This window comes from Prionailurus bengalensis, chromosome B4 (genome assembly GCF_016509475.1).
Source record: "Prionailurus bengalensis isolate Pbe53 chromosome B4, Fcat_Pben_1.1_paternal_pri, whole genome shotgun sequence".
Lineage (NCBI taxonomy): Eukaryota > Metazoa > Chordata > Mammalia > Carnivora > Felidae > Prionailurus > Prionailurus bengalensis.
The window spans coordinates 35,916,471-35,936,643 of NC_057358.1; the positions used below are offsets into that span (position 1 = coordinate 35,916,471).

The following is a 20,173-nucleotide window of genomic DNA, read 5'->3' on the forward strand; positions in this document are numbered from 1 at the left end:
CAGTGTAGCTGCCCTGAAAATCCAGTAGAATCAGAGGCAGCAGTCAAAGCCATACGATATTTTGGTCCACACAGGTCACACCCACACTACACTGGTCAGAACCCCATCTAAAATATTGACTTTCGTCCTGGGCACTTCATTTTGGGAATGGCATGGACAAAGTAGAGCATATTCAGAGGGACCTGAGGGATCTACAACCTGAGAATGTTTAGCTTATAGAAGTGAAGTCAGGAGTAACAAGCACCTTCCAAACCTTAAGAGTTGTCAGGTGGAAAACATTATGTGCAGCTCCAGGGAAAGAATAAGACCAATGGGTAAAAGTAACAAGGAGCCAGATTTCAGCTCTGTATGGGGAAGAGCTTTCTAACGATTTAGAGCTGTCCAAAACCAAAACAGGCTGACTCACAAAATAGGGAGCTCCTCATCATGGGAAATACTCACTCAGAGGCCGTGAGACCATCTGTCACAAATTTTGGGAAGGGAAATGCTGCATCAGCTGGAAGGTTGACCCAGATAACCTTTAAAGAATCACTGAGATTCTTTGATTTTATGAATATATCTGTAAGGCTTTATAGCAGGGTCTTATGTTTTAACCTCATGTCTTTCTTCATGACCTGCCCACTCCAGTACAGAGATGGGAAGAAACTCAAACCCAAACCTAACTACAACAGCGTGGATCTCTCTGAAGTGGAGTGGGAAGACCGAGCTGAAACCGTGAGTGGGGAAAGCAGGAGAAATAGAAGCTGGTGTAGCTCTACAGCCAGTACTCAGGCCAGCTGTGGGGCCATGAGCTCTGAGACCACCCTGTTCCTCCCCATGGAGGCTTTCCAAGTCCAGACCAGAAGCAGTTCTGTATTACTGCTGTAATAACATAGCAATATCTTACTGAATCCCAGGGGGTGCTGAGGCTGAATGAGCCATGTCTGGAGCACAGAGGCTGAGCTCCAGTGGTATTTCATTCTGACTTTTGGGGTCAATAGCTCATTCAGAAAAAATTGTGTCTCAGTAATATGGCACTATGTTCTCTCATACATCAGTGTACTTGGGAGCATTATCTTGGTGAATGTCTGGAACTATAAGCTGAGTGGAACCTAGAATCATATCTATGTTCCCTCCTGTATATTCTGCTTAAAGGAAAAAGGGAAGAACTGAAACTATTCCTAGGGATCACCTCCAGTCTGGTCAATAAAGCTCAGTGCCTTCTACCCTCCAGTGTGAGCCAGGGAACTAATACCATTATCTTTCCTCTTGAAGCTGAGAACAGCCATGATCAATGGGGAAACAGGGTCTCTCTCTATGGACGTGAAGGTTCCACTGGACAAAGGGGTAAGGTGCTCGAAGGAAAGAACCAGGGTCTGGTACCAGGAAGGCAGCTTCCCAGTTGATTGAGATTTGGGGAGGTGACAAGGGACTTTGACCTAGCTTAATTAGAGCTTAAGTCTTGAGTGCTTGCTGTAGTCTATGGGGCTTGACTAGAGAGTATATCCAAAATGTGCATCAACCCCAGAGAAACATCAGGCCACAAAATGATCAGTTCTTTGGAGACTACCAAGAGAAGCAGTAGGTTTAGCTCAAGGCATTTACAACGCTTTTTTCTTCCTGATGCTGCCTGCTATTTGGCTCTTTTGTTGTTTGTTATGGAAAGGGGAAAAGCGACAGTTAATTTTATAAATTGTTAGCAACTCTTGAAATCGTGTTATATGGGAAGAGGTTGAAAATAATTGCCACTCCTTAGAGCTGATTTTCATCCACTGTAACCACAGATAGTCAAGAATCAATACACTCACTGATGCCATTGCTGTCTTCCCAGATCTACACATCATTTATAAAAGATCATTTCATCTTCTCATTTAAAAGGTTCCACTGCATTTGTGGTGAATTTTCATTGTCCCTTGACATATTTACAAATGTCACCTCCTCCCTCACAACCACCCCCACCTCCTCCTCTTGTTGCCCATCTGCCTCAGCTAAAAGAACACAGGCATCTGTCTGCAACAATTAGACCCAAGTTCTTCCACAAACACAAACCTCCATGGAAGCCAAACAAGAAAGCATTGGAAAGGAAAAGCAATTCATTGCATTCCCTTTAGACACATGGGCTGAATTTCACTGGGACCAGTATCTGATTTCTGTGGCAGTTGCCTGCTTTTTATAAGCTCTCGGCTGAGAAGAGCCTCCTTTAGGCAGACTGGACAATATCAATGATGTCACCAGTTATAGCAGCTCTTTCTCCTGATCCAAAAGAGTAAAGGTTTCTTCCATGTACCTCCACCTTTATCCCAACAGACTCCTGCTTACATGCATGAAGGAGCTCTTCCTTAGCCCAGCCCAACCAAAACATTTCAGGTAGCTATAATGAAAATTTTAACATGCACATGGCAGACAGCAACTCCCAGATAGATTGGAATATAGCTATACTATATCTAATGCAGACTGACTTACAAAGTAGGTACAGTGTGTCTTCTATTCTTTCCTCCCAGTGCCCAATGTTCTCATGCTGCCTTCACACTTCTCAAAGCCACCAATTGAGCAAGAGTTCTAACCAGATCCAGACAGTCTGAACTTCTCCTCAAATTTCTGCCCATCCCTTTGAAATGTGTCCATTGCTGATAATAAACCATCCAGGTCAAATGTGCTATTTAACAAAAGCTTCCAGACATGTGGGTGCTTTAACATGAAGTAGGGTGATGCTGATCATGATCATGATATAATGCACATTTCATAGCACATAGGTGTTCATGCCTTACTACTACTACTAATAATAATAGTGGTAGCTAACATTTATTTGAAACTCAACTAAGCATGTTATAAGTATTCACTTAACATTCACAATCCTATGAAGTATATACTATCCTATCCCCATTTTATAGATGAGGAAATTTAGAGAGGCTAAAAACTTGCCCAGTCATCTAGATGATTAATTGCAAAGCCCTCATGTGTCTGATTCTAGACCACACGCTCTTTTTTTTTTTCTGAGAGAGAGAGAGAGAGAGAGAGAGAGAGATTGAGAGAGAGAATCTTAAGCAGGCTCCGCACCCAGACTGGAGCCCGACATGGAGCTTGATTCCACGACCCTGGGATCATGACCTGAGCTGATTTCAAGAGTCAGATGCTTAACCAACTGAGTCACTTAGGCACCCCTAGACCCCACACTCTTAACCACTAATGTTTAAGGCTTTTTTGTAGGAGTAGCCCTGAATTCTCTACTCACTCTCCAGCCTTAAAGACTTCCCAAGAGTCTCTTTAGAATTCTGTTTCCATCTTTAAAATTCATTGTCTTCTCCTATCCCTCCACCTCATTATATCATAACTCAACTCTAATCTTTCATCCCTTTACTTCCATGCTCAGAAGCCATCACACCTGCACTGTGTGTGTAGGACATTTTGCTATGTGGCCACTACTGTGGTATCCAGCCTCCTGCTGCTCTGATCTATTATGAGGCCACTCTGCGATGTTGCTACATTTTTTTCACTACCAATTGCTCTGTCTGCCCAATGTGTCTTCTCTTTTTAAGAGTCACAGACAGTTCCATTGTTTTCTTGCCTGCCACTCTATCCCATCCTTCGCAGCTCAGTGGTGTGTCTCACCTCACAAACTCGTTCCTCACTAGAAACACTCTTCATATCTAGGCCAAGGGAAGCTTTCTTAAAGCATTGTGGGAATATCTGTCATCATTCAAGCCATCCTTCTGGCAGGTGTAGTTTGTTTTGTTGTTTTCTCTAGGGGATTTTACATGTATCCTTACTTCCCATGGATCAATTTAGACCTTTTTTCCTAAACACCAGACAGGTAAGTATGGTGGCATTCACAAGACAGTAATGGCAACCCAGCAAGATTTAGAGCAGGGCTCACAAACTCAAAAACCTATGGGGTCAGATAGGCTGTGTTCAGAAATGTGAGTAATAGAGACAAGCCTCAGTATTTGTGGTTCTGGGAACTGAAGAGTTACATGTATCATCTAAAGGAGACAACTAATAATCTGTATTTTTTAATGTGCATTTAATTCCAAAAATATTGAAAACACAATCTGGGCCAATATCTAAGATATCAAATTAAAAGGAGTCCAGCTTTGGCTTGTAGGCCTCCTATTGGCCATTTTGATAGTTGTCTGTTTTCCCCAAAATGTGGACCAGTAATAGGTATCATAATTTCTAAACCATCAGTAGCATCCTGGACAGATATCCTAAGACATCCTAAGAAAAGACAGGGACACCTAAGTGGCTTAGTCAGTTGAGTGTCCAACTCTTGGTTTCAGCTCAGGTCATGATCATGGGATCAAGCCCTGCATCAGGCTCCTCACTGAGCATAGAGTCTGCTTAAAAGTCTCTCTCTCTCTCTCTCTCTCTCTCTCTCTTTCTCTTTCCCTTTCTCTTTCTCTCTCCCCCACTCACACACACACTCTCAAAGAATAAAATGAAGGAAGGAATGAAGTTCATTAGTTTAATTTAAAACTTTATTTTAAAAAAAAGAAAAAGAAAGAAAAAACAGGTAAAATATCCTGAAGTATCTTATCTGGCACGCTTTTTATCATTTTCATCTTGTTTGATAGTTTAGAACAAATAATTAGCAGTGGGAGAGGAAGAGAGACAGACAGTGTTCTTTACTAGCCTTTAGATTTTTCCAAGTTAGCCCTGCTGATGGGTGCATGGTGTGTATACACACACACACACACACACACACCAGCAACTGACATAGTCAGTTAGGACAGATTTGCCGCATATTCCTCCAGTACCTTCTAATCCCTATGCACTGGATTCAGGGGGGTAGCTCTGTAGCACTTTCTCATTCTCTATGTGTGTTACACACTCACTCATTCACTTTTTTTCCAGCAAAGGAAGGCAATCTATTAAAGGAGGAGTTTGTTCTGACACCTCTTTACTCATATTTTCCAAACCTCTCCAATTCTTTCTGTTAACAAGATTCAGAGACAGCACCACTCCTCTCTTCCTTTTGCCTCAGCCTTAAAAGATTATCTCAAAGTTATGATTCTAGTTATGAGGGAGCAGCTTGAAATAGACTAATTCTCCAGTATATAACAATTATAAATTTGAACAAAATATTAAAAAACAAACATTTAAGGACATGCGAAAGTGGCCAAAAGCAGGCAGAAGCAAGGGTTGAAGAAGCTTCAACCCTTGAATCAAGAGAACTACACTGGGTGAAACACACATTTATGTGGTTTTTTTTTTCTTAAGGGATGCCCCAGTCTGTTTAAATGAAATAGCTATAATTCAAGCAGAAAGCTATAGTTACCATCTTGAAGTATCAACTAACAGAACTTGGGCTCTCAGAGTGTATTGAAATTAAAGAAAATACCCTAGAAATAAGGGATCCTACAGGTGGGCTGGCCCTAATATATGTAAACAAACTCCTCTCAAATTCTTGACTGACCTTAAAGTACATATACGCAGGGGAGACTCTACCCAGGGGAAAGCAACAGTTGAAAGAGTTGAAAATCAGAACAAGGATTTCAACTGTTGCCTATGGTAATGAAGACAGTTTGGAGTCTAAGTCACACCAAGGTGAAGAGGCATGGTAAATACCTCAGGATTTTCTTTGAAAGCACAGAAGAGTTATACTTTAGGAGCAAAAACTATGTCCCAAGACCAAGAGATTCACTCTAGACCTAAAGACAAAGTTGAAACAGACCCACCCTAACAAAAATGTAAATCCAAGCCTCCACATGCTCAAGGTGATCAGCTAATTATTTATCTGCTGATTAAAATAAAAATCAACACTTGTCAGAGGAAGACAAGGTATCTCCAACCTATTCTTTACAATAGCCAGTATAGCATAAAAATTAGCAGGTGCATGAAGAAAAAGGAAAATGTGGCACATAGTTAAAAGAAAAAACAGTCTTAGAAACTGACCCAGAGATGACCAGCTGTTGGATTAGAAGGACTTTATAGCAGATATAACACATTTGCACAAGGAATTAAAGAGCAGTCAGAATGAGTGAATAAATGGAGAGTCTCAGCAGAGAAATGGTTGGGGTTTAATCAAAGTAGGTCCACTACAAGTGATATGAATATAGGGTTTTATTCCAGGGGTTAAACATTATGAGATTGTTATTGCTGGTAAAGAAGTTTGTAAGGCTGGTGTCTCTGCATCTAGTGGTGAGTTTGAAGTCATCATAGGTCAGTAGGACTAGCGATTTAAAAGGAAAGCTGGATGAAATGGTGGGGGGGGGGGGGAGGTGGTGGTGCAGGAGAGGGAACAAGAACAGACTGAAACCCATGAGGAAAAATAGGAAGCATAAGCACAACTAAAACCCACATCTGTCTCTCACTACCTCTAATCTCAAGGATATGGGCAATCTGCAAGAAAGAGCTAATGCCATTCTTGTGGAGCTGCACAGTCACCAGGCTCAGATCTCAGGAAAGCTGAAGGAGGAGATCCGGTGGCAGCTGGGGAAAGTTTCTGTTGGGAAAGCCCAGAGATCAGAGCAAGCTGCAAGTGCTCGATATGCTATACTTACCTTTAGCGTGTAAAATGGCTGCTACTTCCCTTCTGCCTTACAAATCTCATGCAAACTTCTCTCTTGGCCAGCCCTAACTTGGAACCATTCAGGGAAGTAAGTCTGGAAATGTAGATCCAGCTTAGTTAATTTGACACAGTATATAAAACCACCACAAGAACCAAGTGGAAATTCTAAAACTGATGAGTACAATATCTGAAATGAAATTTTTACTGGATGGGCTTATCAGCAGTTGGAGGAAAAAAGGACAGTGAATTTGAAGACAGATAAATAGAAATTATCCATTCTGAAGAACAAAGAAAATTTTGAAAAAATGTTTGAAAAAAAATTATCCCTCAGTTACCTATGGTCTGGCATTATGTCCTTAGAGTCCCAGAAGAAGGGAGAAGGAATGGAACAAAGGTATTTGCAAAAAAGAATGCCCCAGATATCTTGAATTTGGTGAAAAACATCACCCAGAAGATATAAAATTTTCAGCAACCCCCCCAAGCAGATAAAAAGAAAAAGAAACCACATCTAGGCTCACCATAATATACCAGCTGAAAATCAAAGATATAGGAAAGTCTTAAAAGAAGCTAGAGGAAAGCAGTAATAAAATTATGGCTGACTTCTCATCAAAAACAATATAAAATAAAATGTTTTAAATGCCAAAAGGAAAAAAAAAAACTCTCAACCCAAATTTCTATATATGGAGAAAATATCCTCCCAAAAGATGTGTATTTAGACATTTTCTTATAAAAGAGAACAGAGTTTATCACCATCAGATCTGCCCTATAAGAAATGCTTAAGGAAGTTCTTGAGGCTGAAGAAAAATGACACAGATGGAAACTCAGATCTATATGAGGAAATGAACAGCACTGGAAATGGTAAATGTGTGCACTAATATGAGACTTTTTTTGAACTCCTCAAAAAGACAACTATTTAAAGCAAAGGTTTTGACATTGTATTGTAGGGCTTATAATGTACCCAAGTATAAGATAAATGGCAATGATAGCACATAGTGGAATTATCCCAAGAATGTAAGGCTAGTTTAACATTCAAAAAAGTCAGTCAATTAATGTAATTCATTACATTAACAGCATAAGGGAAAAGCGCCATATGGTCATCTCAATAGATGCTGAAAAAGCATTTGACAAAATTTAACTGGAAACAAAAGGAAACTTCTTCAATCTGGTAAAAGGCATCTATGAAAAGGCTAACTTTAAATGGTGGAATATTAAACACTTTCTCCCGAAAAGTATGAACAAAGGAAAGATGTCTGCTTTCACCACCTCTGTTCAACATTGCACTGGACCCTGCAAGGATCTATCCTTACAATAGGTAAGGAAACAAAAGGCACAAAAATTACAAAGGAAGAAGTAAAACTGTCTTTATTCATAGACAAGATGATTGTTTACACAGAAAATTCCAAGAATCTGCAAAACAACTACTAGAACTAACAGATAAATTTAGCAAGTTGACAGAACACAAGATCAATACTATAAAAATCAATTGCATTATATATATCAGCAAACAATTGGAAATAAATTATTTTTAATTTCAAATTTCAATAGCATCAAACAACATAAAAAACTTACGAATAAATTTAACAAAGTCATATATGACCTCTACGCTCAAAACTGCATAATGTTGCAGAAAGAATGTCAAAAAGTTAAATTAATAAAAAGATATAACCATGTTTACAGGTTGTTAGTCAATATTGCTAAGTCATCCATTCTCCATCCATCAGACTTACCAGTAGATCCAATACAATCCCAATCAAAATTTGAACAGACTTATGCTAGATATAGCATAAGAAGTGAACAGGAGAAGGTGATTCTAAAACCTATATGAAAATGTAAAGGACCTAAATAATGCCCAAAATGACCTTGAAAAATAAGAACAAATTTAGATGTTTCGTACTATGTGATTTCAAAACTGACTGTAAAGCTATAGTAGCCAAGCAGGGTGGTATTGACATAAAAATAGACAAAATAGGGGCACCTGGGTGGCTCAGTCAGTTAAGCTCCTGTGACTCTTGATCTCAGCTTAGGCCGTGATCTCATGGTTCATGAGATCGAGCCCCACACTGGGCTCTGCACTGACAGCACAGATCCTGCTTGGGATTCTTTCCCTCTCTCTGTCCCTCCCCTGCTTGTGCTCTCTAAACAAACAAACAAAAAGAACCCAGAATAGACGAAGGGATAGAGAATCCAGAAATAAACTTACATATTGTCAACTGATTTTCAACAAAGCCACCTTGTCAAATCAATGTAGAAAGGAAGGTCTTTTTAACAAATGGTGCTGGAACTACTAAATAAATGTATGAAAAAAATAAATAGTGAGCCATATCTCACACCATAAAAAAAATTAACTTGAGGGGCACCTTCATGGCTCAGTCAGTTGAGTGTAGGATTCTTGATTGCAGGTCAGGCCATGGTCTCACACAGTTCATGGACTTGAGCCCCATGACGGGCTCCAGCCACTCTGGCAGTGCACAGCCTGCTTGAGATTCTCACTCTCCCTCTCTCTCTGCTCCTCCCCTGCTCTCTCTCAAAATGAATAAACTTTAAAAAAATTTTAAAGAAAAATTAATTTGAAATGGATCATAGCCTCAATGTAAAAGCAATAATTGTTAGTCTTCTATAAGAAAACATAGAAGATCTTTATGACCTGAAGTTATCCAAAGGTTTCTCTTTTTTTTTAAGTTTATTTATTTACTTTGAGAGAGAGTGGGGGGTGGGGGGAAGAGCAGAGAGAGAGGGAGAGAAAATCCCAAGCAGGCTCCACACTGTCAGCATAGAGCCCAGTGTGGGGCTTAGTCTCACGAACTGTGAGATCATGACCTGAGTCAAAACCAAGAGTCGGGGAGTTGCGGCAAGATGGCGGCTTAGGAGGACGCTGGGCTCACCGCACGTCCTGCTGATCACTTAGATTCCATCTACACCTGCCTAAATAACCCAGAAAACCGCCAGAGGATTAGCAGAACAGAGTCGCCGGAGCCAAACGCAGACAAGAGGCCCACGGAAGAGGGTAGGAAGGGCGGCGAGGCGGTGCGCGCTCCACGGACTGGCGGGAGGGAGCCGGGGCGGAGGGGCGGCTCACCGGCCAAGCAGAGCCCCCGAGTCTGGCTTGCAAAAGCGGAGGGGCCGGGCGGACTGTGTTCCGACAGCAAGCGCGACTTAGCGTCTGGAAGGTCATAAATTAACAGCTCTGCTCGGAAAGCGGGAAGGCTGGAGGACAAAGGGAGGGAGAGCTGCTGAGCCCCCTGACAACAGAGCTCAGTTTGGTGGGGAACAAAAGGCGCTCGCCAGCGCCATTTCCCCCGCCCATCCCCCAGCCGAAATCCCAAAGGGAACCGGTTCCTGCCAGGGAACTTGCTCGCTCCGCGCAAACACCCAACTCTGCGCTTCGGCGGAGCCAAACCTCCGGCAGCGGATCTGACTCCCTCCCGCTGCCACAGGGCCCCTCCTGAAGTGGATCACCTAAGGAGAAGCGAGCTAAGCCTGCCCCTCCTGCCCCCGAGCACCTTGCCTACCCACCCCAGCTAATACGCCAGATCCCCAGCATCACAAGCCTGGCAGGGTGCAAGTAGCCCAGACGAGCCACACCACCCCACAGTGAATCCCACCCCTAGGAGAGGGGAAGAGAAGGCACACACCAGTCTGACTGTGGCCCCAGCGGTGGGCTGGGGGCAGACATCAGGTCTGACTGCGGCCCCGCCCACCAACTCCAGGTATACACCACAGCACAGGGGAAGTGCCCTGCAGGTCCTCACCACGCCAGGGACTATCCAAAATGACCAAGCGGAAGAACTCCCCTCAGAAGAATCTCCAGGAAATAACAACAGCTAATGAGCTGATCAAAAAGGATTTAAATAATATAACAGAAAGTGAATTTAGAATAATAGTCATAAAATTAATCGCTGGGCTTGAAAACAGTATACAGGACAGCAGAGAATCTCTTGCTACAGAGATCAAGGGACTAAGGAACAGTCACGAGGAGCTGAAAAACGCTTTAAACGAAATGCATAACAAAATGGAAACCACCACAGCTCGGCTTGAAGAGGCAGAGGAGAGAATAGGTGAACTAGAAGATAAAGTTATGGAAAAAGAGGAAGCTGAGAAAAAGAGAGATAAAAAAATCCAGGAGTATGAGGGGAAAATTAGAGAATTAAGTGATACACTAAAAAGAAATAATATACGCATAATTGGTATCCCAGAGGAGGAAGAGAGAGGGAAAGGTGCTGAAGGGGTACTTGAAGAAATCATAGCTGAGAACTTCCCTGAACTGGGGAAGGAAAAAGGCATTGAAATCCAAGAGGCACAGAGAACTCCCTTCAGACGTAACTTGAATCGATCTTCTGCACGACATATCATAGTGAAACTGGCAAAATACAAGGATAAAGAGAAAATTCTGAAAGCAGCAAGGGGTAAACGTGCCCTCACATATAAAGGGAGACCTATAAGACTCGTGACTGATCTCTCTTTTGAAACTTGGCAGGCCAGAAAGAATTGGCAAGAGATTTTCAGGGTGCTAGACAGAAAAAATATGCAGCCAAGAATCCTTTATCCAGCAAGTCTGTCATTTAGAATAGAAGGAGAGATAAAGGTCTTCCCAAACAAACAAAAACTGAAGGAATTTGTCACCACTAAACCAGCCCTACAAGAGATCCTAAGGGGGACCCTGTGAGACAAAGTCCCAGAGACATCACTATAAGCATAAAACATACAGACATCACAATGACTCTAAACCCGTATCTTTCTATAATAACACTGAATGTAAATGGATTAAATGCGCCAACCAAAAGACATAGGGTATCAGAATGGATAAAAAAACAAGACCCATCTATTTGCTGTCTACAAGAGACTCATTTTAGACCTGAGGACACCTTTAGATTGAGAGTGAGGGGATGGAGAACTATTTATCATGCGACTGGAAGCCAAAAGAAAGCTGGAGTAGCCATACTTATATCAGACAAACTAGACTTTAAATTAAAGGCTGTAACAAGAGATGAAGAAGGACATTATATAATAGTTACAGGGTCTATCCATCAGGAAGAGCTAACAATTATAAATGTCTATGCGCCGAATACCGGAGCCCCCAAATATATAAAACAATTACTCATAAACATAAGCAACCTTATTGATAAGAATGTGGTAATTGCAGGGGACTTTAATACACCACTTACAGAAATGGATAGATCATCTAGACACACGGTCAATAAAGAAACAAGGGCCCTGAATGAGACATTGGATCAGATGGACTTGACAGATATATTTAGAACTCTGCATCCCAAAGCAACAGAATATACTTTCTTCTCGAGTGCACATGGAACATTCTCCAAGATAGATCATATACTGGGTCACAAAACAGCCCTTCATAAGTTTACAAGAATTGAAATTATACCATGCTTACTTTCAGACCACAATGCTATGAAGCTTGAAATCAACCACAGAAAAAAGTCTGGAAAACCTCCAAAAGCATGGAGGTTAAAGAACACCCTACTAACGAATGAGTGGGTCAACCAGGCAATTAGAGAAGAAATTAAAAAATATATGGAAACAAACGAAAATGAAAATACAACAATCCAAACGCTTTGGGACGCAGCAAAGGCAGTCCTGAGAGGAAAATACATTGCAATCCAGGCCTATCTCAAGAAACAAGAAAAATCCCAAATACAAAATCTAACAGCACACCTAAAGGAACTAGAAGCAGAACAGCAAAGGCAGCCTAAGCCCAGCAGAAGAAGAGAAATAATAAAGATCAGAGCAGAAATAAACAATATAGAAACTAAAAAAACTGTAGAGCAGATCAACGAAACCAAGAGTTGGTTTTTTGAAAAAATAAACAAAATTGACAAACCTCTAGCCAGGCTTCTCAAAAAGAAAAGGGAGATGACCCAAATAGATAAAATCATGAATGAAAATGGAATGATTACAACCAATCCCTCAGAGATACAAACAATTATCAGGGAATACTATGAACATTTATATGCCAACAAATTGGACAACCTGGAAGAAATGGACAAATTCCTGAACACCCACACTCTTCCAAAACTCAATCAGGAGGAAATAGAAAGCTTGAACAGACCCATAACCAGCGAAGAAATTGAATCGGTTATCAAAAATCTCCCAACAAATAAGAGTCCAGGACCAGATGGCTTCCCAGGGGAGTTCTACCAGACGTTTAAAGCAGAGATAATACCTATCCTTCTCAAGCTATTCCAAGAAATAGAAAGGGAAGGAAAACTTCCAGACTCATTCTATGAAGCCAGTATTACTTTGATTCCTAAACCAGACAGAGACCCAGTAAAAAAAGAGAACTACAGGCCAATATCCCTGATGAATATGGATGCAAAAATTCTCAATAAGATACTAGCAAATCGAATTCAACGGCATATAAAAAGAATTATTCACCATGATCAAGTGGGATTCATTCCTGGGATGCAGGGCTGGTTCAACATTCGCAAATCAATCAACGTGATACATCACATTAACAAAAAAAGAGAGAAGAACCATATGATCCTGTCAATCGATGCAGAAAAGGCCTTCGACAAAATCCAGCACCCTTTCTTAATAAAAACCCTTGAGAAAGTCGGGATAGAAGGAACATACTTAAAGATCATAAAAGCCATTTATGAAAAGCCCACAGCTAACATCATCCTCAACGGGGAAAAACTGAAAGCTTTTTCCCTGAGATCAGGAACACGACAAGGATGCCCACTCTCACCGCTGCTGTTTAACATAGTGCTGGAAGTTCTAGCATCAGCAATCAGACAACAAAAGGAAATCAAAGGCATCCAAATTGGCAAAGATGAAGTCAAGCTTTCGCTTTTTGCAGATGACATGATATTATACATGGAAAATCCGATAGACTCCACCAAAAGTCTGCTAGAACTGATACAGGAATTCAGCAAAGTTGCAGGATACAAAATCAATGTACAGAAATCAGTTGCATTCTTATACACTAACAATGAAGCAACAGAAAGACAAATAAAGAAACTGATCCCATTCACAATTGCACCAAGAAGCATAAAATACCTAGGAATAAATCTAACCAAAGATGTAAAGGATCTGTATGCTGAAAACTATAGAAAGCTTCTGAAGGAAATTGAAGAAGATTTAAAGAAATGGAAAGACATTCCCTGCTCATGGATTGGAAAAATAAATATTGTCAAAATGTCAATACTACCCAAAGCTATCTACACATTCAATGCAATCCCAATCAAAATTGCACCAGCATTCTTCTCGAAACTAGAACAAGCAATCCTAAAATTCATATGGAACCACAAAAGGCCCCGAATAGCCAAAGGAATTTTGAAGAAGAAGACCAAAGCAGGAGGCATCACAATCCCAGACTTTAGCCTCTACTACAAAGCTGTCATCATCAAGACAGCATGGTATTGGCACCAAAACAGACACATAGACCAATGGAATAGAATAGAAACCCCAGAACTAGACCCACAAACGTATGGCCAACTCATCTTTGACAAAGCAGGAAAGAACATCCAATGGAAAAAACACAGCCTCTTTAACAAATGGTGCTGGGAGAACTGGGCAGCAACATGCAGAAGGTTGAAACTAGACCACTTTCTCACACCATTCACAAAAATAAACTCAAAATGGATAAAGGACCTAAATGTGAGACAGGAAACCATCAAAACCTTAGAGGAGAAAGCAGGAAAAGACCTCTCTGACCTCAGCCGTAGCAATCTCTTACTCGACACATCCCCAAAGGCAAGGGAATTAAAAGCAAAAGTGAATTACTGGGACCTTATGAAGATAAAAAGCTTCTGCACAGCAAAGGAAACAACCAACAAAACTAAAAGGCAACCAACGGAATGGGAAAAGATATTCGCAAATGACATATCGGACAAAGGGCTAGTATCCAAAATCTATAAAGAGCTCACCAAACTCCACACCCAAAAAACAAATAACCCAGTGAAGAAATGGGCAGAAAACATGAATAGACACTTCTCTAAAGAAGACATCCGGATGGCCAACAGGCACATGAAAAGATGTTCAGCATCGCTCCTTATCAGGGAAATACAAATCAAAACCACACTCAGGTATCACCTCACACCAGTCAGAGTGGCCAAAATGAACAAATCAGGAGACTATAGATGCTGGAGAGGATGTGGAGAAACGGGAACCCTCTTGCACTGTTGGTGGGAATGCAAATTGGTGCAGCCGCTCTGGAAAGCAGTGTGGAGGTTCCTCAGAAAATTAAAAATAGACCTACCCTATGACCCAGCAATAGCACTGCTAGGAATTTATCCAAGGGATACAGGAGCACTGATGCATAGGGCCACGTGTACCCCAATGTTCATAGCAGCACTCTCAACAATAGCCAAATTATGGAAAGAGCCTAAATGTCCATCAACTGATGAATGGATAAAGAAATTGTGGTTTATATACACAATGGAATATTACGTGGCAATAAGAAAAAATGAAATATGGCCTTTTGTAGCAACGTGGATGGAACTGGAAAGTGTGATGCTAAGTGAAATAAGCCATACAGAGAAAGACAGATACCATATGGTTTCACTCTTATGTGGATCCTGAGAAACTTAACAGGAACCCATGGGGGAGGGGAAGGAAAAAAAAAAAAAGAGGTTAGAGTGTGAGAGAGCCAAAGCATAAGAGACTGTTAAAAACTGAGAACAAACTGAGGGTTGATGGGGGGTGGGAGGGAGGAGAGGGTGGGTGATGGGTATTGAGGAGGGCACCTTTTGGGATGAGCACTGGGTGTTGTATGGAAACCAATTTGTCAATAAATTTCAGAAAAAAAAACAAAAAACAAAAAAAAACAAAAAACAAACAAACAAACAAAAAAACCAAGAGTCGGAAGCTTGACCGACTGAACCACCCAGGCACCCTTATCCAAAGATTTCTTAGATAAAACATGAAGAACACGAAACATAAAATAAGATTTGATAAATTGTATTTCATCAAAAGCAACAAGTTCTGCTCATCAAAAGGCACCATTAAGAAAATGAAAAAGCAAGGCTCAGACTGTGTCCAGAATACATAAAGAACTTGTACAGATTGTTAACAAAAAGACTAACAACCCAATAAAAAATGGGCAAAATACTTGAGCAGACCCTATGCATCCTTAGTCATCAAGGAAATGCAAACTAAAGCTGCAGTCAGATTCCATTCCATACCTTCTGCTAGAATTTAAAGGACAGATAACACCACATCCTGGCAAAGATGTAGAGAAATTGGAACTCATATATTGCTAGTGGAAGTATAATAAAAACAACTTTGGAAGATTGTTTGGCAGTTTTTTATGAAGGCAAACACTTTTAGCATATCACCCAGAAATTCCATTCCTAGGTATTTATCAGGCAAAATAAAAACATGTCCACAAGAAGACTTGTCAATAATATTTGGAGCAGCTAAAGCTGCTCAGTATAGCCCCACACTGGAAACACTCCAGATGCCCATCAATAGGTGAATGTAAAGGCAAGCTGGCATGCCCACACACTGGAGCGCTACTTAGCAACAGAAGGAAACACACTGCTGATACACACAACAACACGGGTGGTCTTAAAGATGTTATGTTGTGCAAAAGAAGCCAAGCACAAAAGGTACACACTGCAAGGACAGACAAACCTAATGTAAAGTGATAGAATTCAGAACAGAGTTCACCCTTGGAGGGGTGGGGTGGGGATGGGCTGGAAGGAGGCAAAGAGATTTTTAGAAGATGCAAACATTCCATATCTTGACTGGGGAGGTAACTACATGGGTATATATATATATATATATATTTATCAAAACTAATGGAAGAATATACTTAAGATCTGTACATTTTGCCTTTTTCTTTAATAAATCAAAAAAGGAGGGGCCCCTGGGTGGCTCAGTCAGTTAAGCGTCCGACTCTTGGTTTCAGCCCAGGTCATGATCTTGCGGTTTCATAAGGTCAAGCCCCGCATTGGGCTCTGCACTGGCAGCATGAGGCATGCTTAGGATTCTCACTCTCCCTCTCTCTCTGTGCCCCGCCCCAACTTGCACTGTCTCTGTCTCTCTCAAAATAAATTTAAAAAAATCAAAAAAGGAAAAATTTTATTTTTTTTCAATATATGAAGTTTATTGTCAAATTGGTTTCCATACAACACCCAGTGCTCATCCCAAAAGGTGCCCTCCTCAATACCCATCACCCACCCTCCTCTCCCTCCCACCCCCCCATCAACCCTCAGTTTGTTCTCAGTTTAAGAGTCTCTTATGTTTTGGCTCTCTTCCACTCTTCCCTCTTTTTTTCCTTCCCCTCCCCCATGGGTTTCTGTTAAGTTTCTCAGGATCCACATAAGAGTGAAACCACATGGTATCTGTCTTTCTCTGCATGGCTTATTTCACTTAGCATCACACTCTCCAATTCCATCCATGTTGCTACAAAGGGCCATATTTCATTCTTTCTCATTGCCACATAGTACTCCATTGTGTATATAAACCACAATTTTTTTATCCATTCATCAGTTGATGGACATTTAGTCTCTTTCCATAATTTGGCTATTGTTGAGAGTGCTGCTATAAACATTGGGGTACAAGTGCCCCTATGCATCAGTACTCCTGTATCCCTTGGGTAAATTCCTAGCAGAGCTATTGCTGGGTCATAGGGTAGGTCTATTTTTAATTTTTTGAGGAACCTCCACACTGTTTAAAAAAGGAAAAATTTTAAAGGTAATCTCCAGTTCTGACCCTCAAGCCAGCCCCATCTTGGAACACCGGGCTCCTGAGGCCACCACAGCCCTTCCTGGCCCCTGACTGCCCCAGCACCACTGTGAGGGAGGCTCTGACTGAGACAGTGGAGGCAGGAACATTGTGGGGATGAGGCTGGTGCTGGAGAACTGTTCATTCAGGTTTGATCTAAAGCTGGTTTCTTCCAGAAACAAACTTTTTTGCCACCCAAATTCCACTGCACCCCCTTCGGACATCTTATTCTAAAAGCCAGAAAGAAGTGAAGGGAATAAGAACATGTGGCTTTCCCAACAGCATAAACTTCTCATGGACAGGACAATCCACAGGACTTCAGACCCCAGAGCAAATCCTGCTCTTCCCTGGGCCCACCCCTATCCATTGAAGTCACACTCACCACCTCATGGCAGCCTTATGCATGGGGTGCTATTATTAATCCTGATTTACAAATGAGAATTCTGAAGCTTAGAATTGAAGTGAAACAGCTCACCCAAGAGCACACAGCTTGTAAGTGGCCTAGCTGGCTCTAAATCCAGGTCTGCCTGATGCCCAGCCCAGGCCCTGAACCACCGTGTGAACTACCTGATGCCCTAACTTACACAATTCTACTGAAACTGAAAAGATGGCAGCTTTGAAAGGAAAAAGAAGTTGTAAAAGAGTGACGTAGCCCTGGGAAGGGGTTAGTGGAGGGAATCATGCTCCCTCTCCCTCGGCTGTATTCCAGAAAGGGGGAGGTTGTAGGTGGGTCATACACAAATGAGCTCCAGAAGCTTTTAGCACCAGCTGGTCCTGTATGAACCCTAGCATCGCTGTCCACACCTGCACTGTTCAATACAGTAGCCACTAGCCATGTTGGCTATCTAAATTTATATGAACTCAACTAAAACTTAAAACTTCAGTCCCTCAGTTGCACATTTCAAGCACACAATAGCCTCACATGGCTAACAGCCACTTCGTGGGACAGCAAGGGTGTAGACATTGGTCCTTTAATCAGGCAGCCCCAAGGCTACAGCCTGCTGGGCCTGGTGGTCAACAAGGTGAGGCATGCCCCTGGCAGTCAGGGAAAGGGGTCAGAGGTGAAGGAAGTGGCACAGAGACAATGAAAGCCAAGGGCATTAGGTGAGGAGGTAAGTGGCATGGTCAGGCACTTCTCTCTCCAGCAAACCTCCTTTTCTTTTCTCTCTTTCAGAAGAGAGTTCTTTTCCTGACCAATGACTACTTCTTCACAGACATCAGTGACACACCTTTCAGGTGAGGGACCCATGTTTTATTTGGAAGGGAGAGGTGGGATGGCTGGAACATAAATTCCAATAACTCCAAGCAGAAATTCCAGGTCTGGGGAATGAATTTACTCATATTTAGTTGGCAATTTTATGGTAACAGAAAAAAACCCCAGGCTTGCCTTCAGGAAACTTGAGGTCTGGACCTGCTTTGCCAGTATATCTTACTTTGCAGGGTCTGGAGCCAAACTGCCTGGGTTTGGGTCCCAATTGCACCCCTAGCAGGCTGTGTGACCTTAGTCAAGTTACTTAACTTCTCTTTGCCTTTGACTCTTGTTTGTAAAATGAAGGTAAAAATAGTAACTACTTCTTTGTGGTTTGTAGGACATAATCTACTTAAAGATCTTAAAGCGATGCAATGTAAAAGATTGTAAGATGAAAGATCAAATCTGAAAATCTCTTTGGTTCCTTCCAACTGTTGTCAACATGAGGCATTATACAGCTTAGGAAACAAATAGCCCTTATCTCTGAATTACCTCATTTCTCAATAAAGTGTGGTGCCCAACCTGACTGCTCATTAGAATACCTGAGGAATTTTGCAAAACTGTCAATGCCCTGGCTCCATCCAAACAAATGAACTCAGAATTTCTAGGATATACCTGTAATTCAGATATTCAGCAAACATTAACAGCAGTGTTCTACTAGGAGAGAGAGGAGGGCATGGTGGTGTTCACCAGGCAGGAAAGCAGTCTCCTATTTGTGAAAGCCTGTGAGACATAGAAACCTCTCCACATTTCAGGAGGTCCCTGAGAGGTTTTGGATGAATCTTGTCTAAAGTGGTAGGTGATGGGGCATCTGGGTGGCTCAGTTAGTTGATCGTCCAACTTCGACTCAGGTCATGATCTCACAGCTCATGGGTTCGAGCCCCGCGTCAGGCTCTGTGCTGACAGCTCAGAGCCTGGAGCCTGCTTTGGGTCTGTGTCTCCCTCTCTCTCTCTGTCCCTAACCCACTCACATTCTGTCTCTGTCTCTCTCAAAAATAAGTAAACATTAAAAAAAAATTTTTTTTAATAAATAAAATTAAATGGTAGGTGATGGGGCTCTTGACCTACAGAACTGAGAGTCCTTCTCAGGAAGAGAGGTTGATGGAAGCATAGAAGTGCTGCTTTAGTTCTAGAGGAGACAACTTGTGAGGCCAGGGGCAACATTCATAGAGTCCAAGTTGCTGAAGGCCAAGGAAGTAGGCTGGACATTGTTTGGCCCTTGTTGTTGCTGAGCACTTGTGTTCTCTGTTCTCCCCATAGCCTGGGAGTGGTGCTGTCCAGGGGCCATGGAGAGTACATCCTCCTGGGGAACACAACTGTGGAAGAAGGTGGGTCTGTGCCCAGTACTGGTGGGCAGTGTGGGAGGAAAATGGATTCTCCTGGGACACTGAGCAGGGCCAGCCTGGGGCAGAGCCAGAGTCTCCCAGGTCCTGGACTTGAGCAAACTCTCAGAGCAAGGCTGCCTGGTGAGAAGGGGTCTGTGTGTCCTGTGTGCCAGGGCTGCAGGATCTGCCAGTCGGTTGTCAAAGCCGGCAAAGCCTAGGACTTGCCATTGTGGAAAGCTTTGGTGGACCAGAAGAGGTAGGTCAACGGGATATGTTTCTTCTTTGAACAAAGCTGAATTTCACCTAAGTCATGACAAAGGAGGCCGGAAAGAGTAAAGGAGCAAATCTGTAGCCGTTGGATAAGGCTAACAAAACAAAGTACCACCAACTGGGTGGCATAAGCAAAAGAAATGCTTTCTCTTGCAT

The 20,173-nt window shown here is 42.0% G+C and overlaps 1 protein-coding gene across 6 annotated transcripts in view; it reads left to right on the plus strand.

Moving 5' to 3' along the window:
• Nucleotides 1-20,173, plus strand: part of CACNA2D4 (calcium voltage-gated channel auxiliary subunit alpha2delta 4) — a 118,319-nt gene that overhangs the window by 36,166 nt on the left and 61,980 nt on the right. For 5 of the 6 annotated variants that reach the window (XR_006294736.1, XM_043564717.1, XM_043564714.1 and 2 more), the window contains 4 exons: nucleotides 628-714; nucleotides 1,255-1,326; nucleotides 18,348-18,409; nucleotides 19,683-19,750. Coding sequence is in view for 5 of the 6 variants with exons in the window: in XM_043564717.1 (XP_043420652.1) it covers nucleotides 628-714; nucleotides 1,255-1,326; nucleotides 18,348-18,409; nucleotides 19,683-19,750 (289 nt within the window). In the remaining variant the exon portion in view is untranslated. The remainder of the gene's footprint in view (nucleotides 1-627; nucleotides 715-1,254; nucleotides 1,327-18,347; nucleotides 18,410-19,682; nucleotides 19,751-20,173) is intronic. The other variant, XM_043564716.1, reaches the window with a different exon arrangement.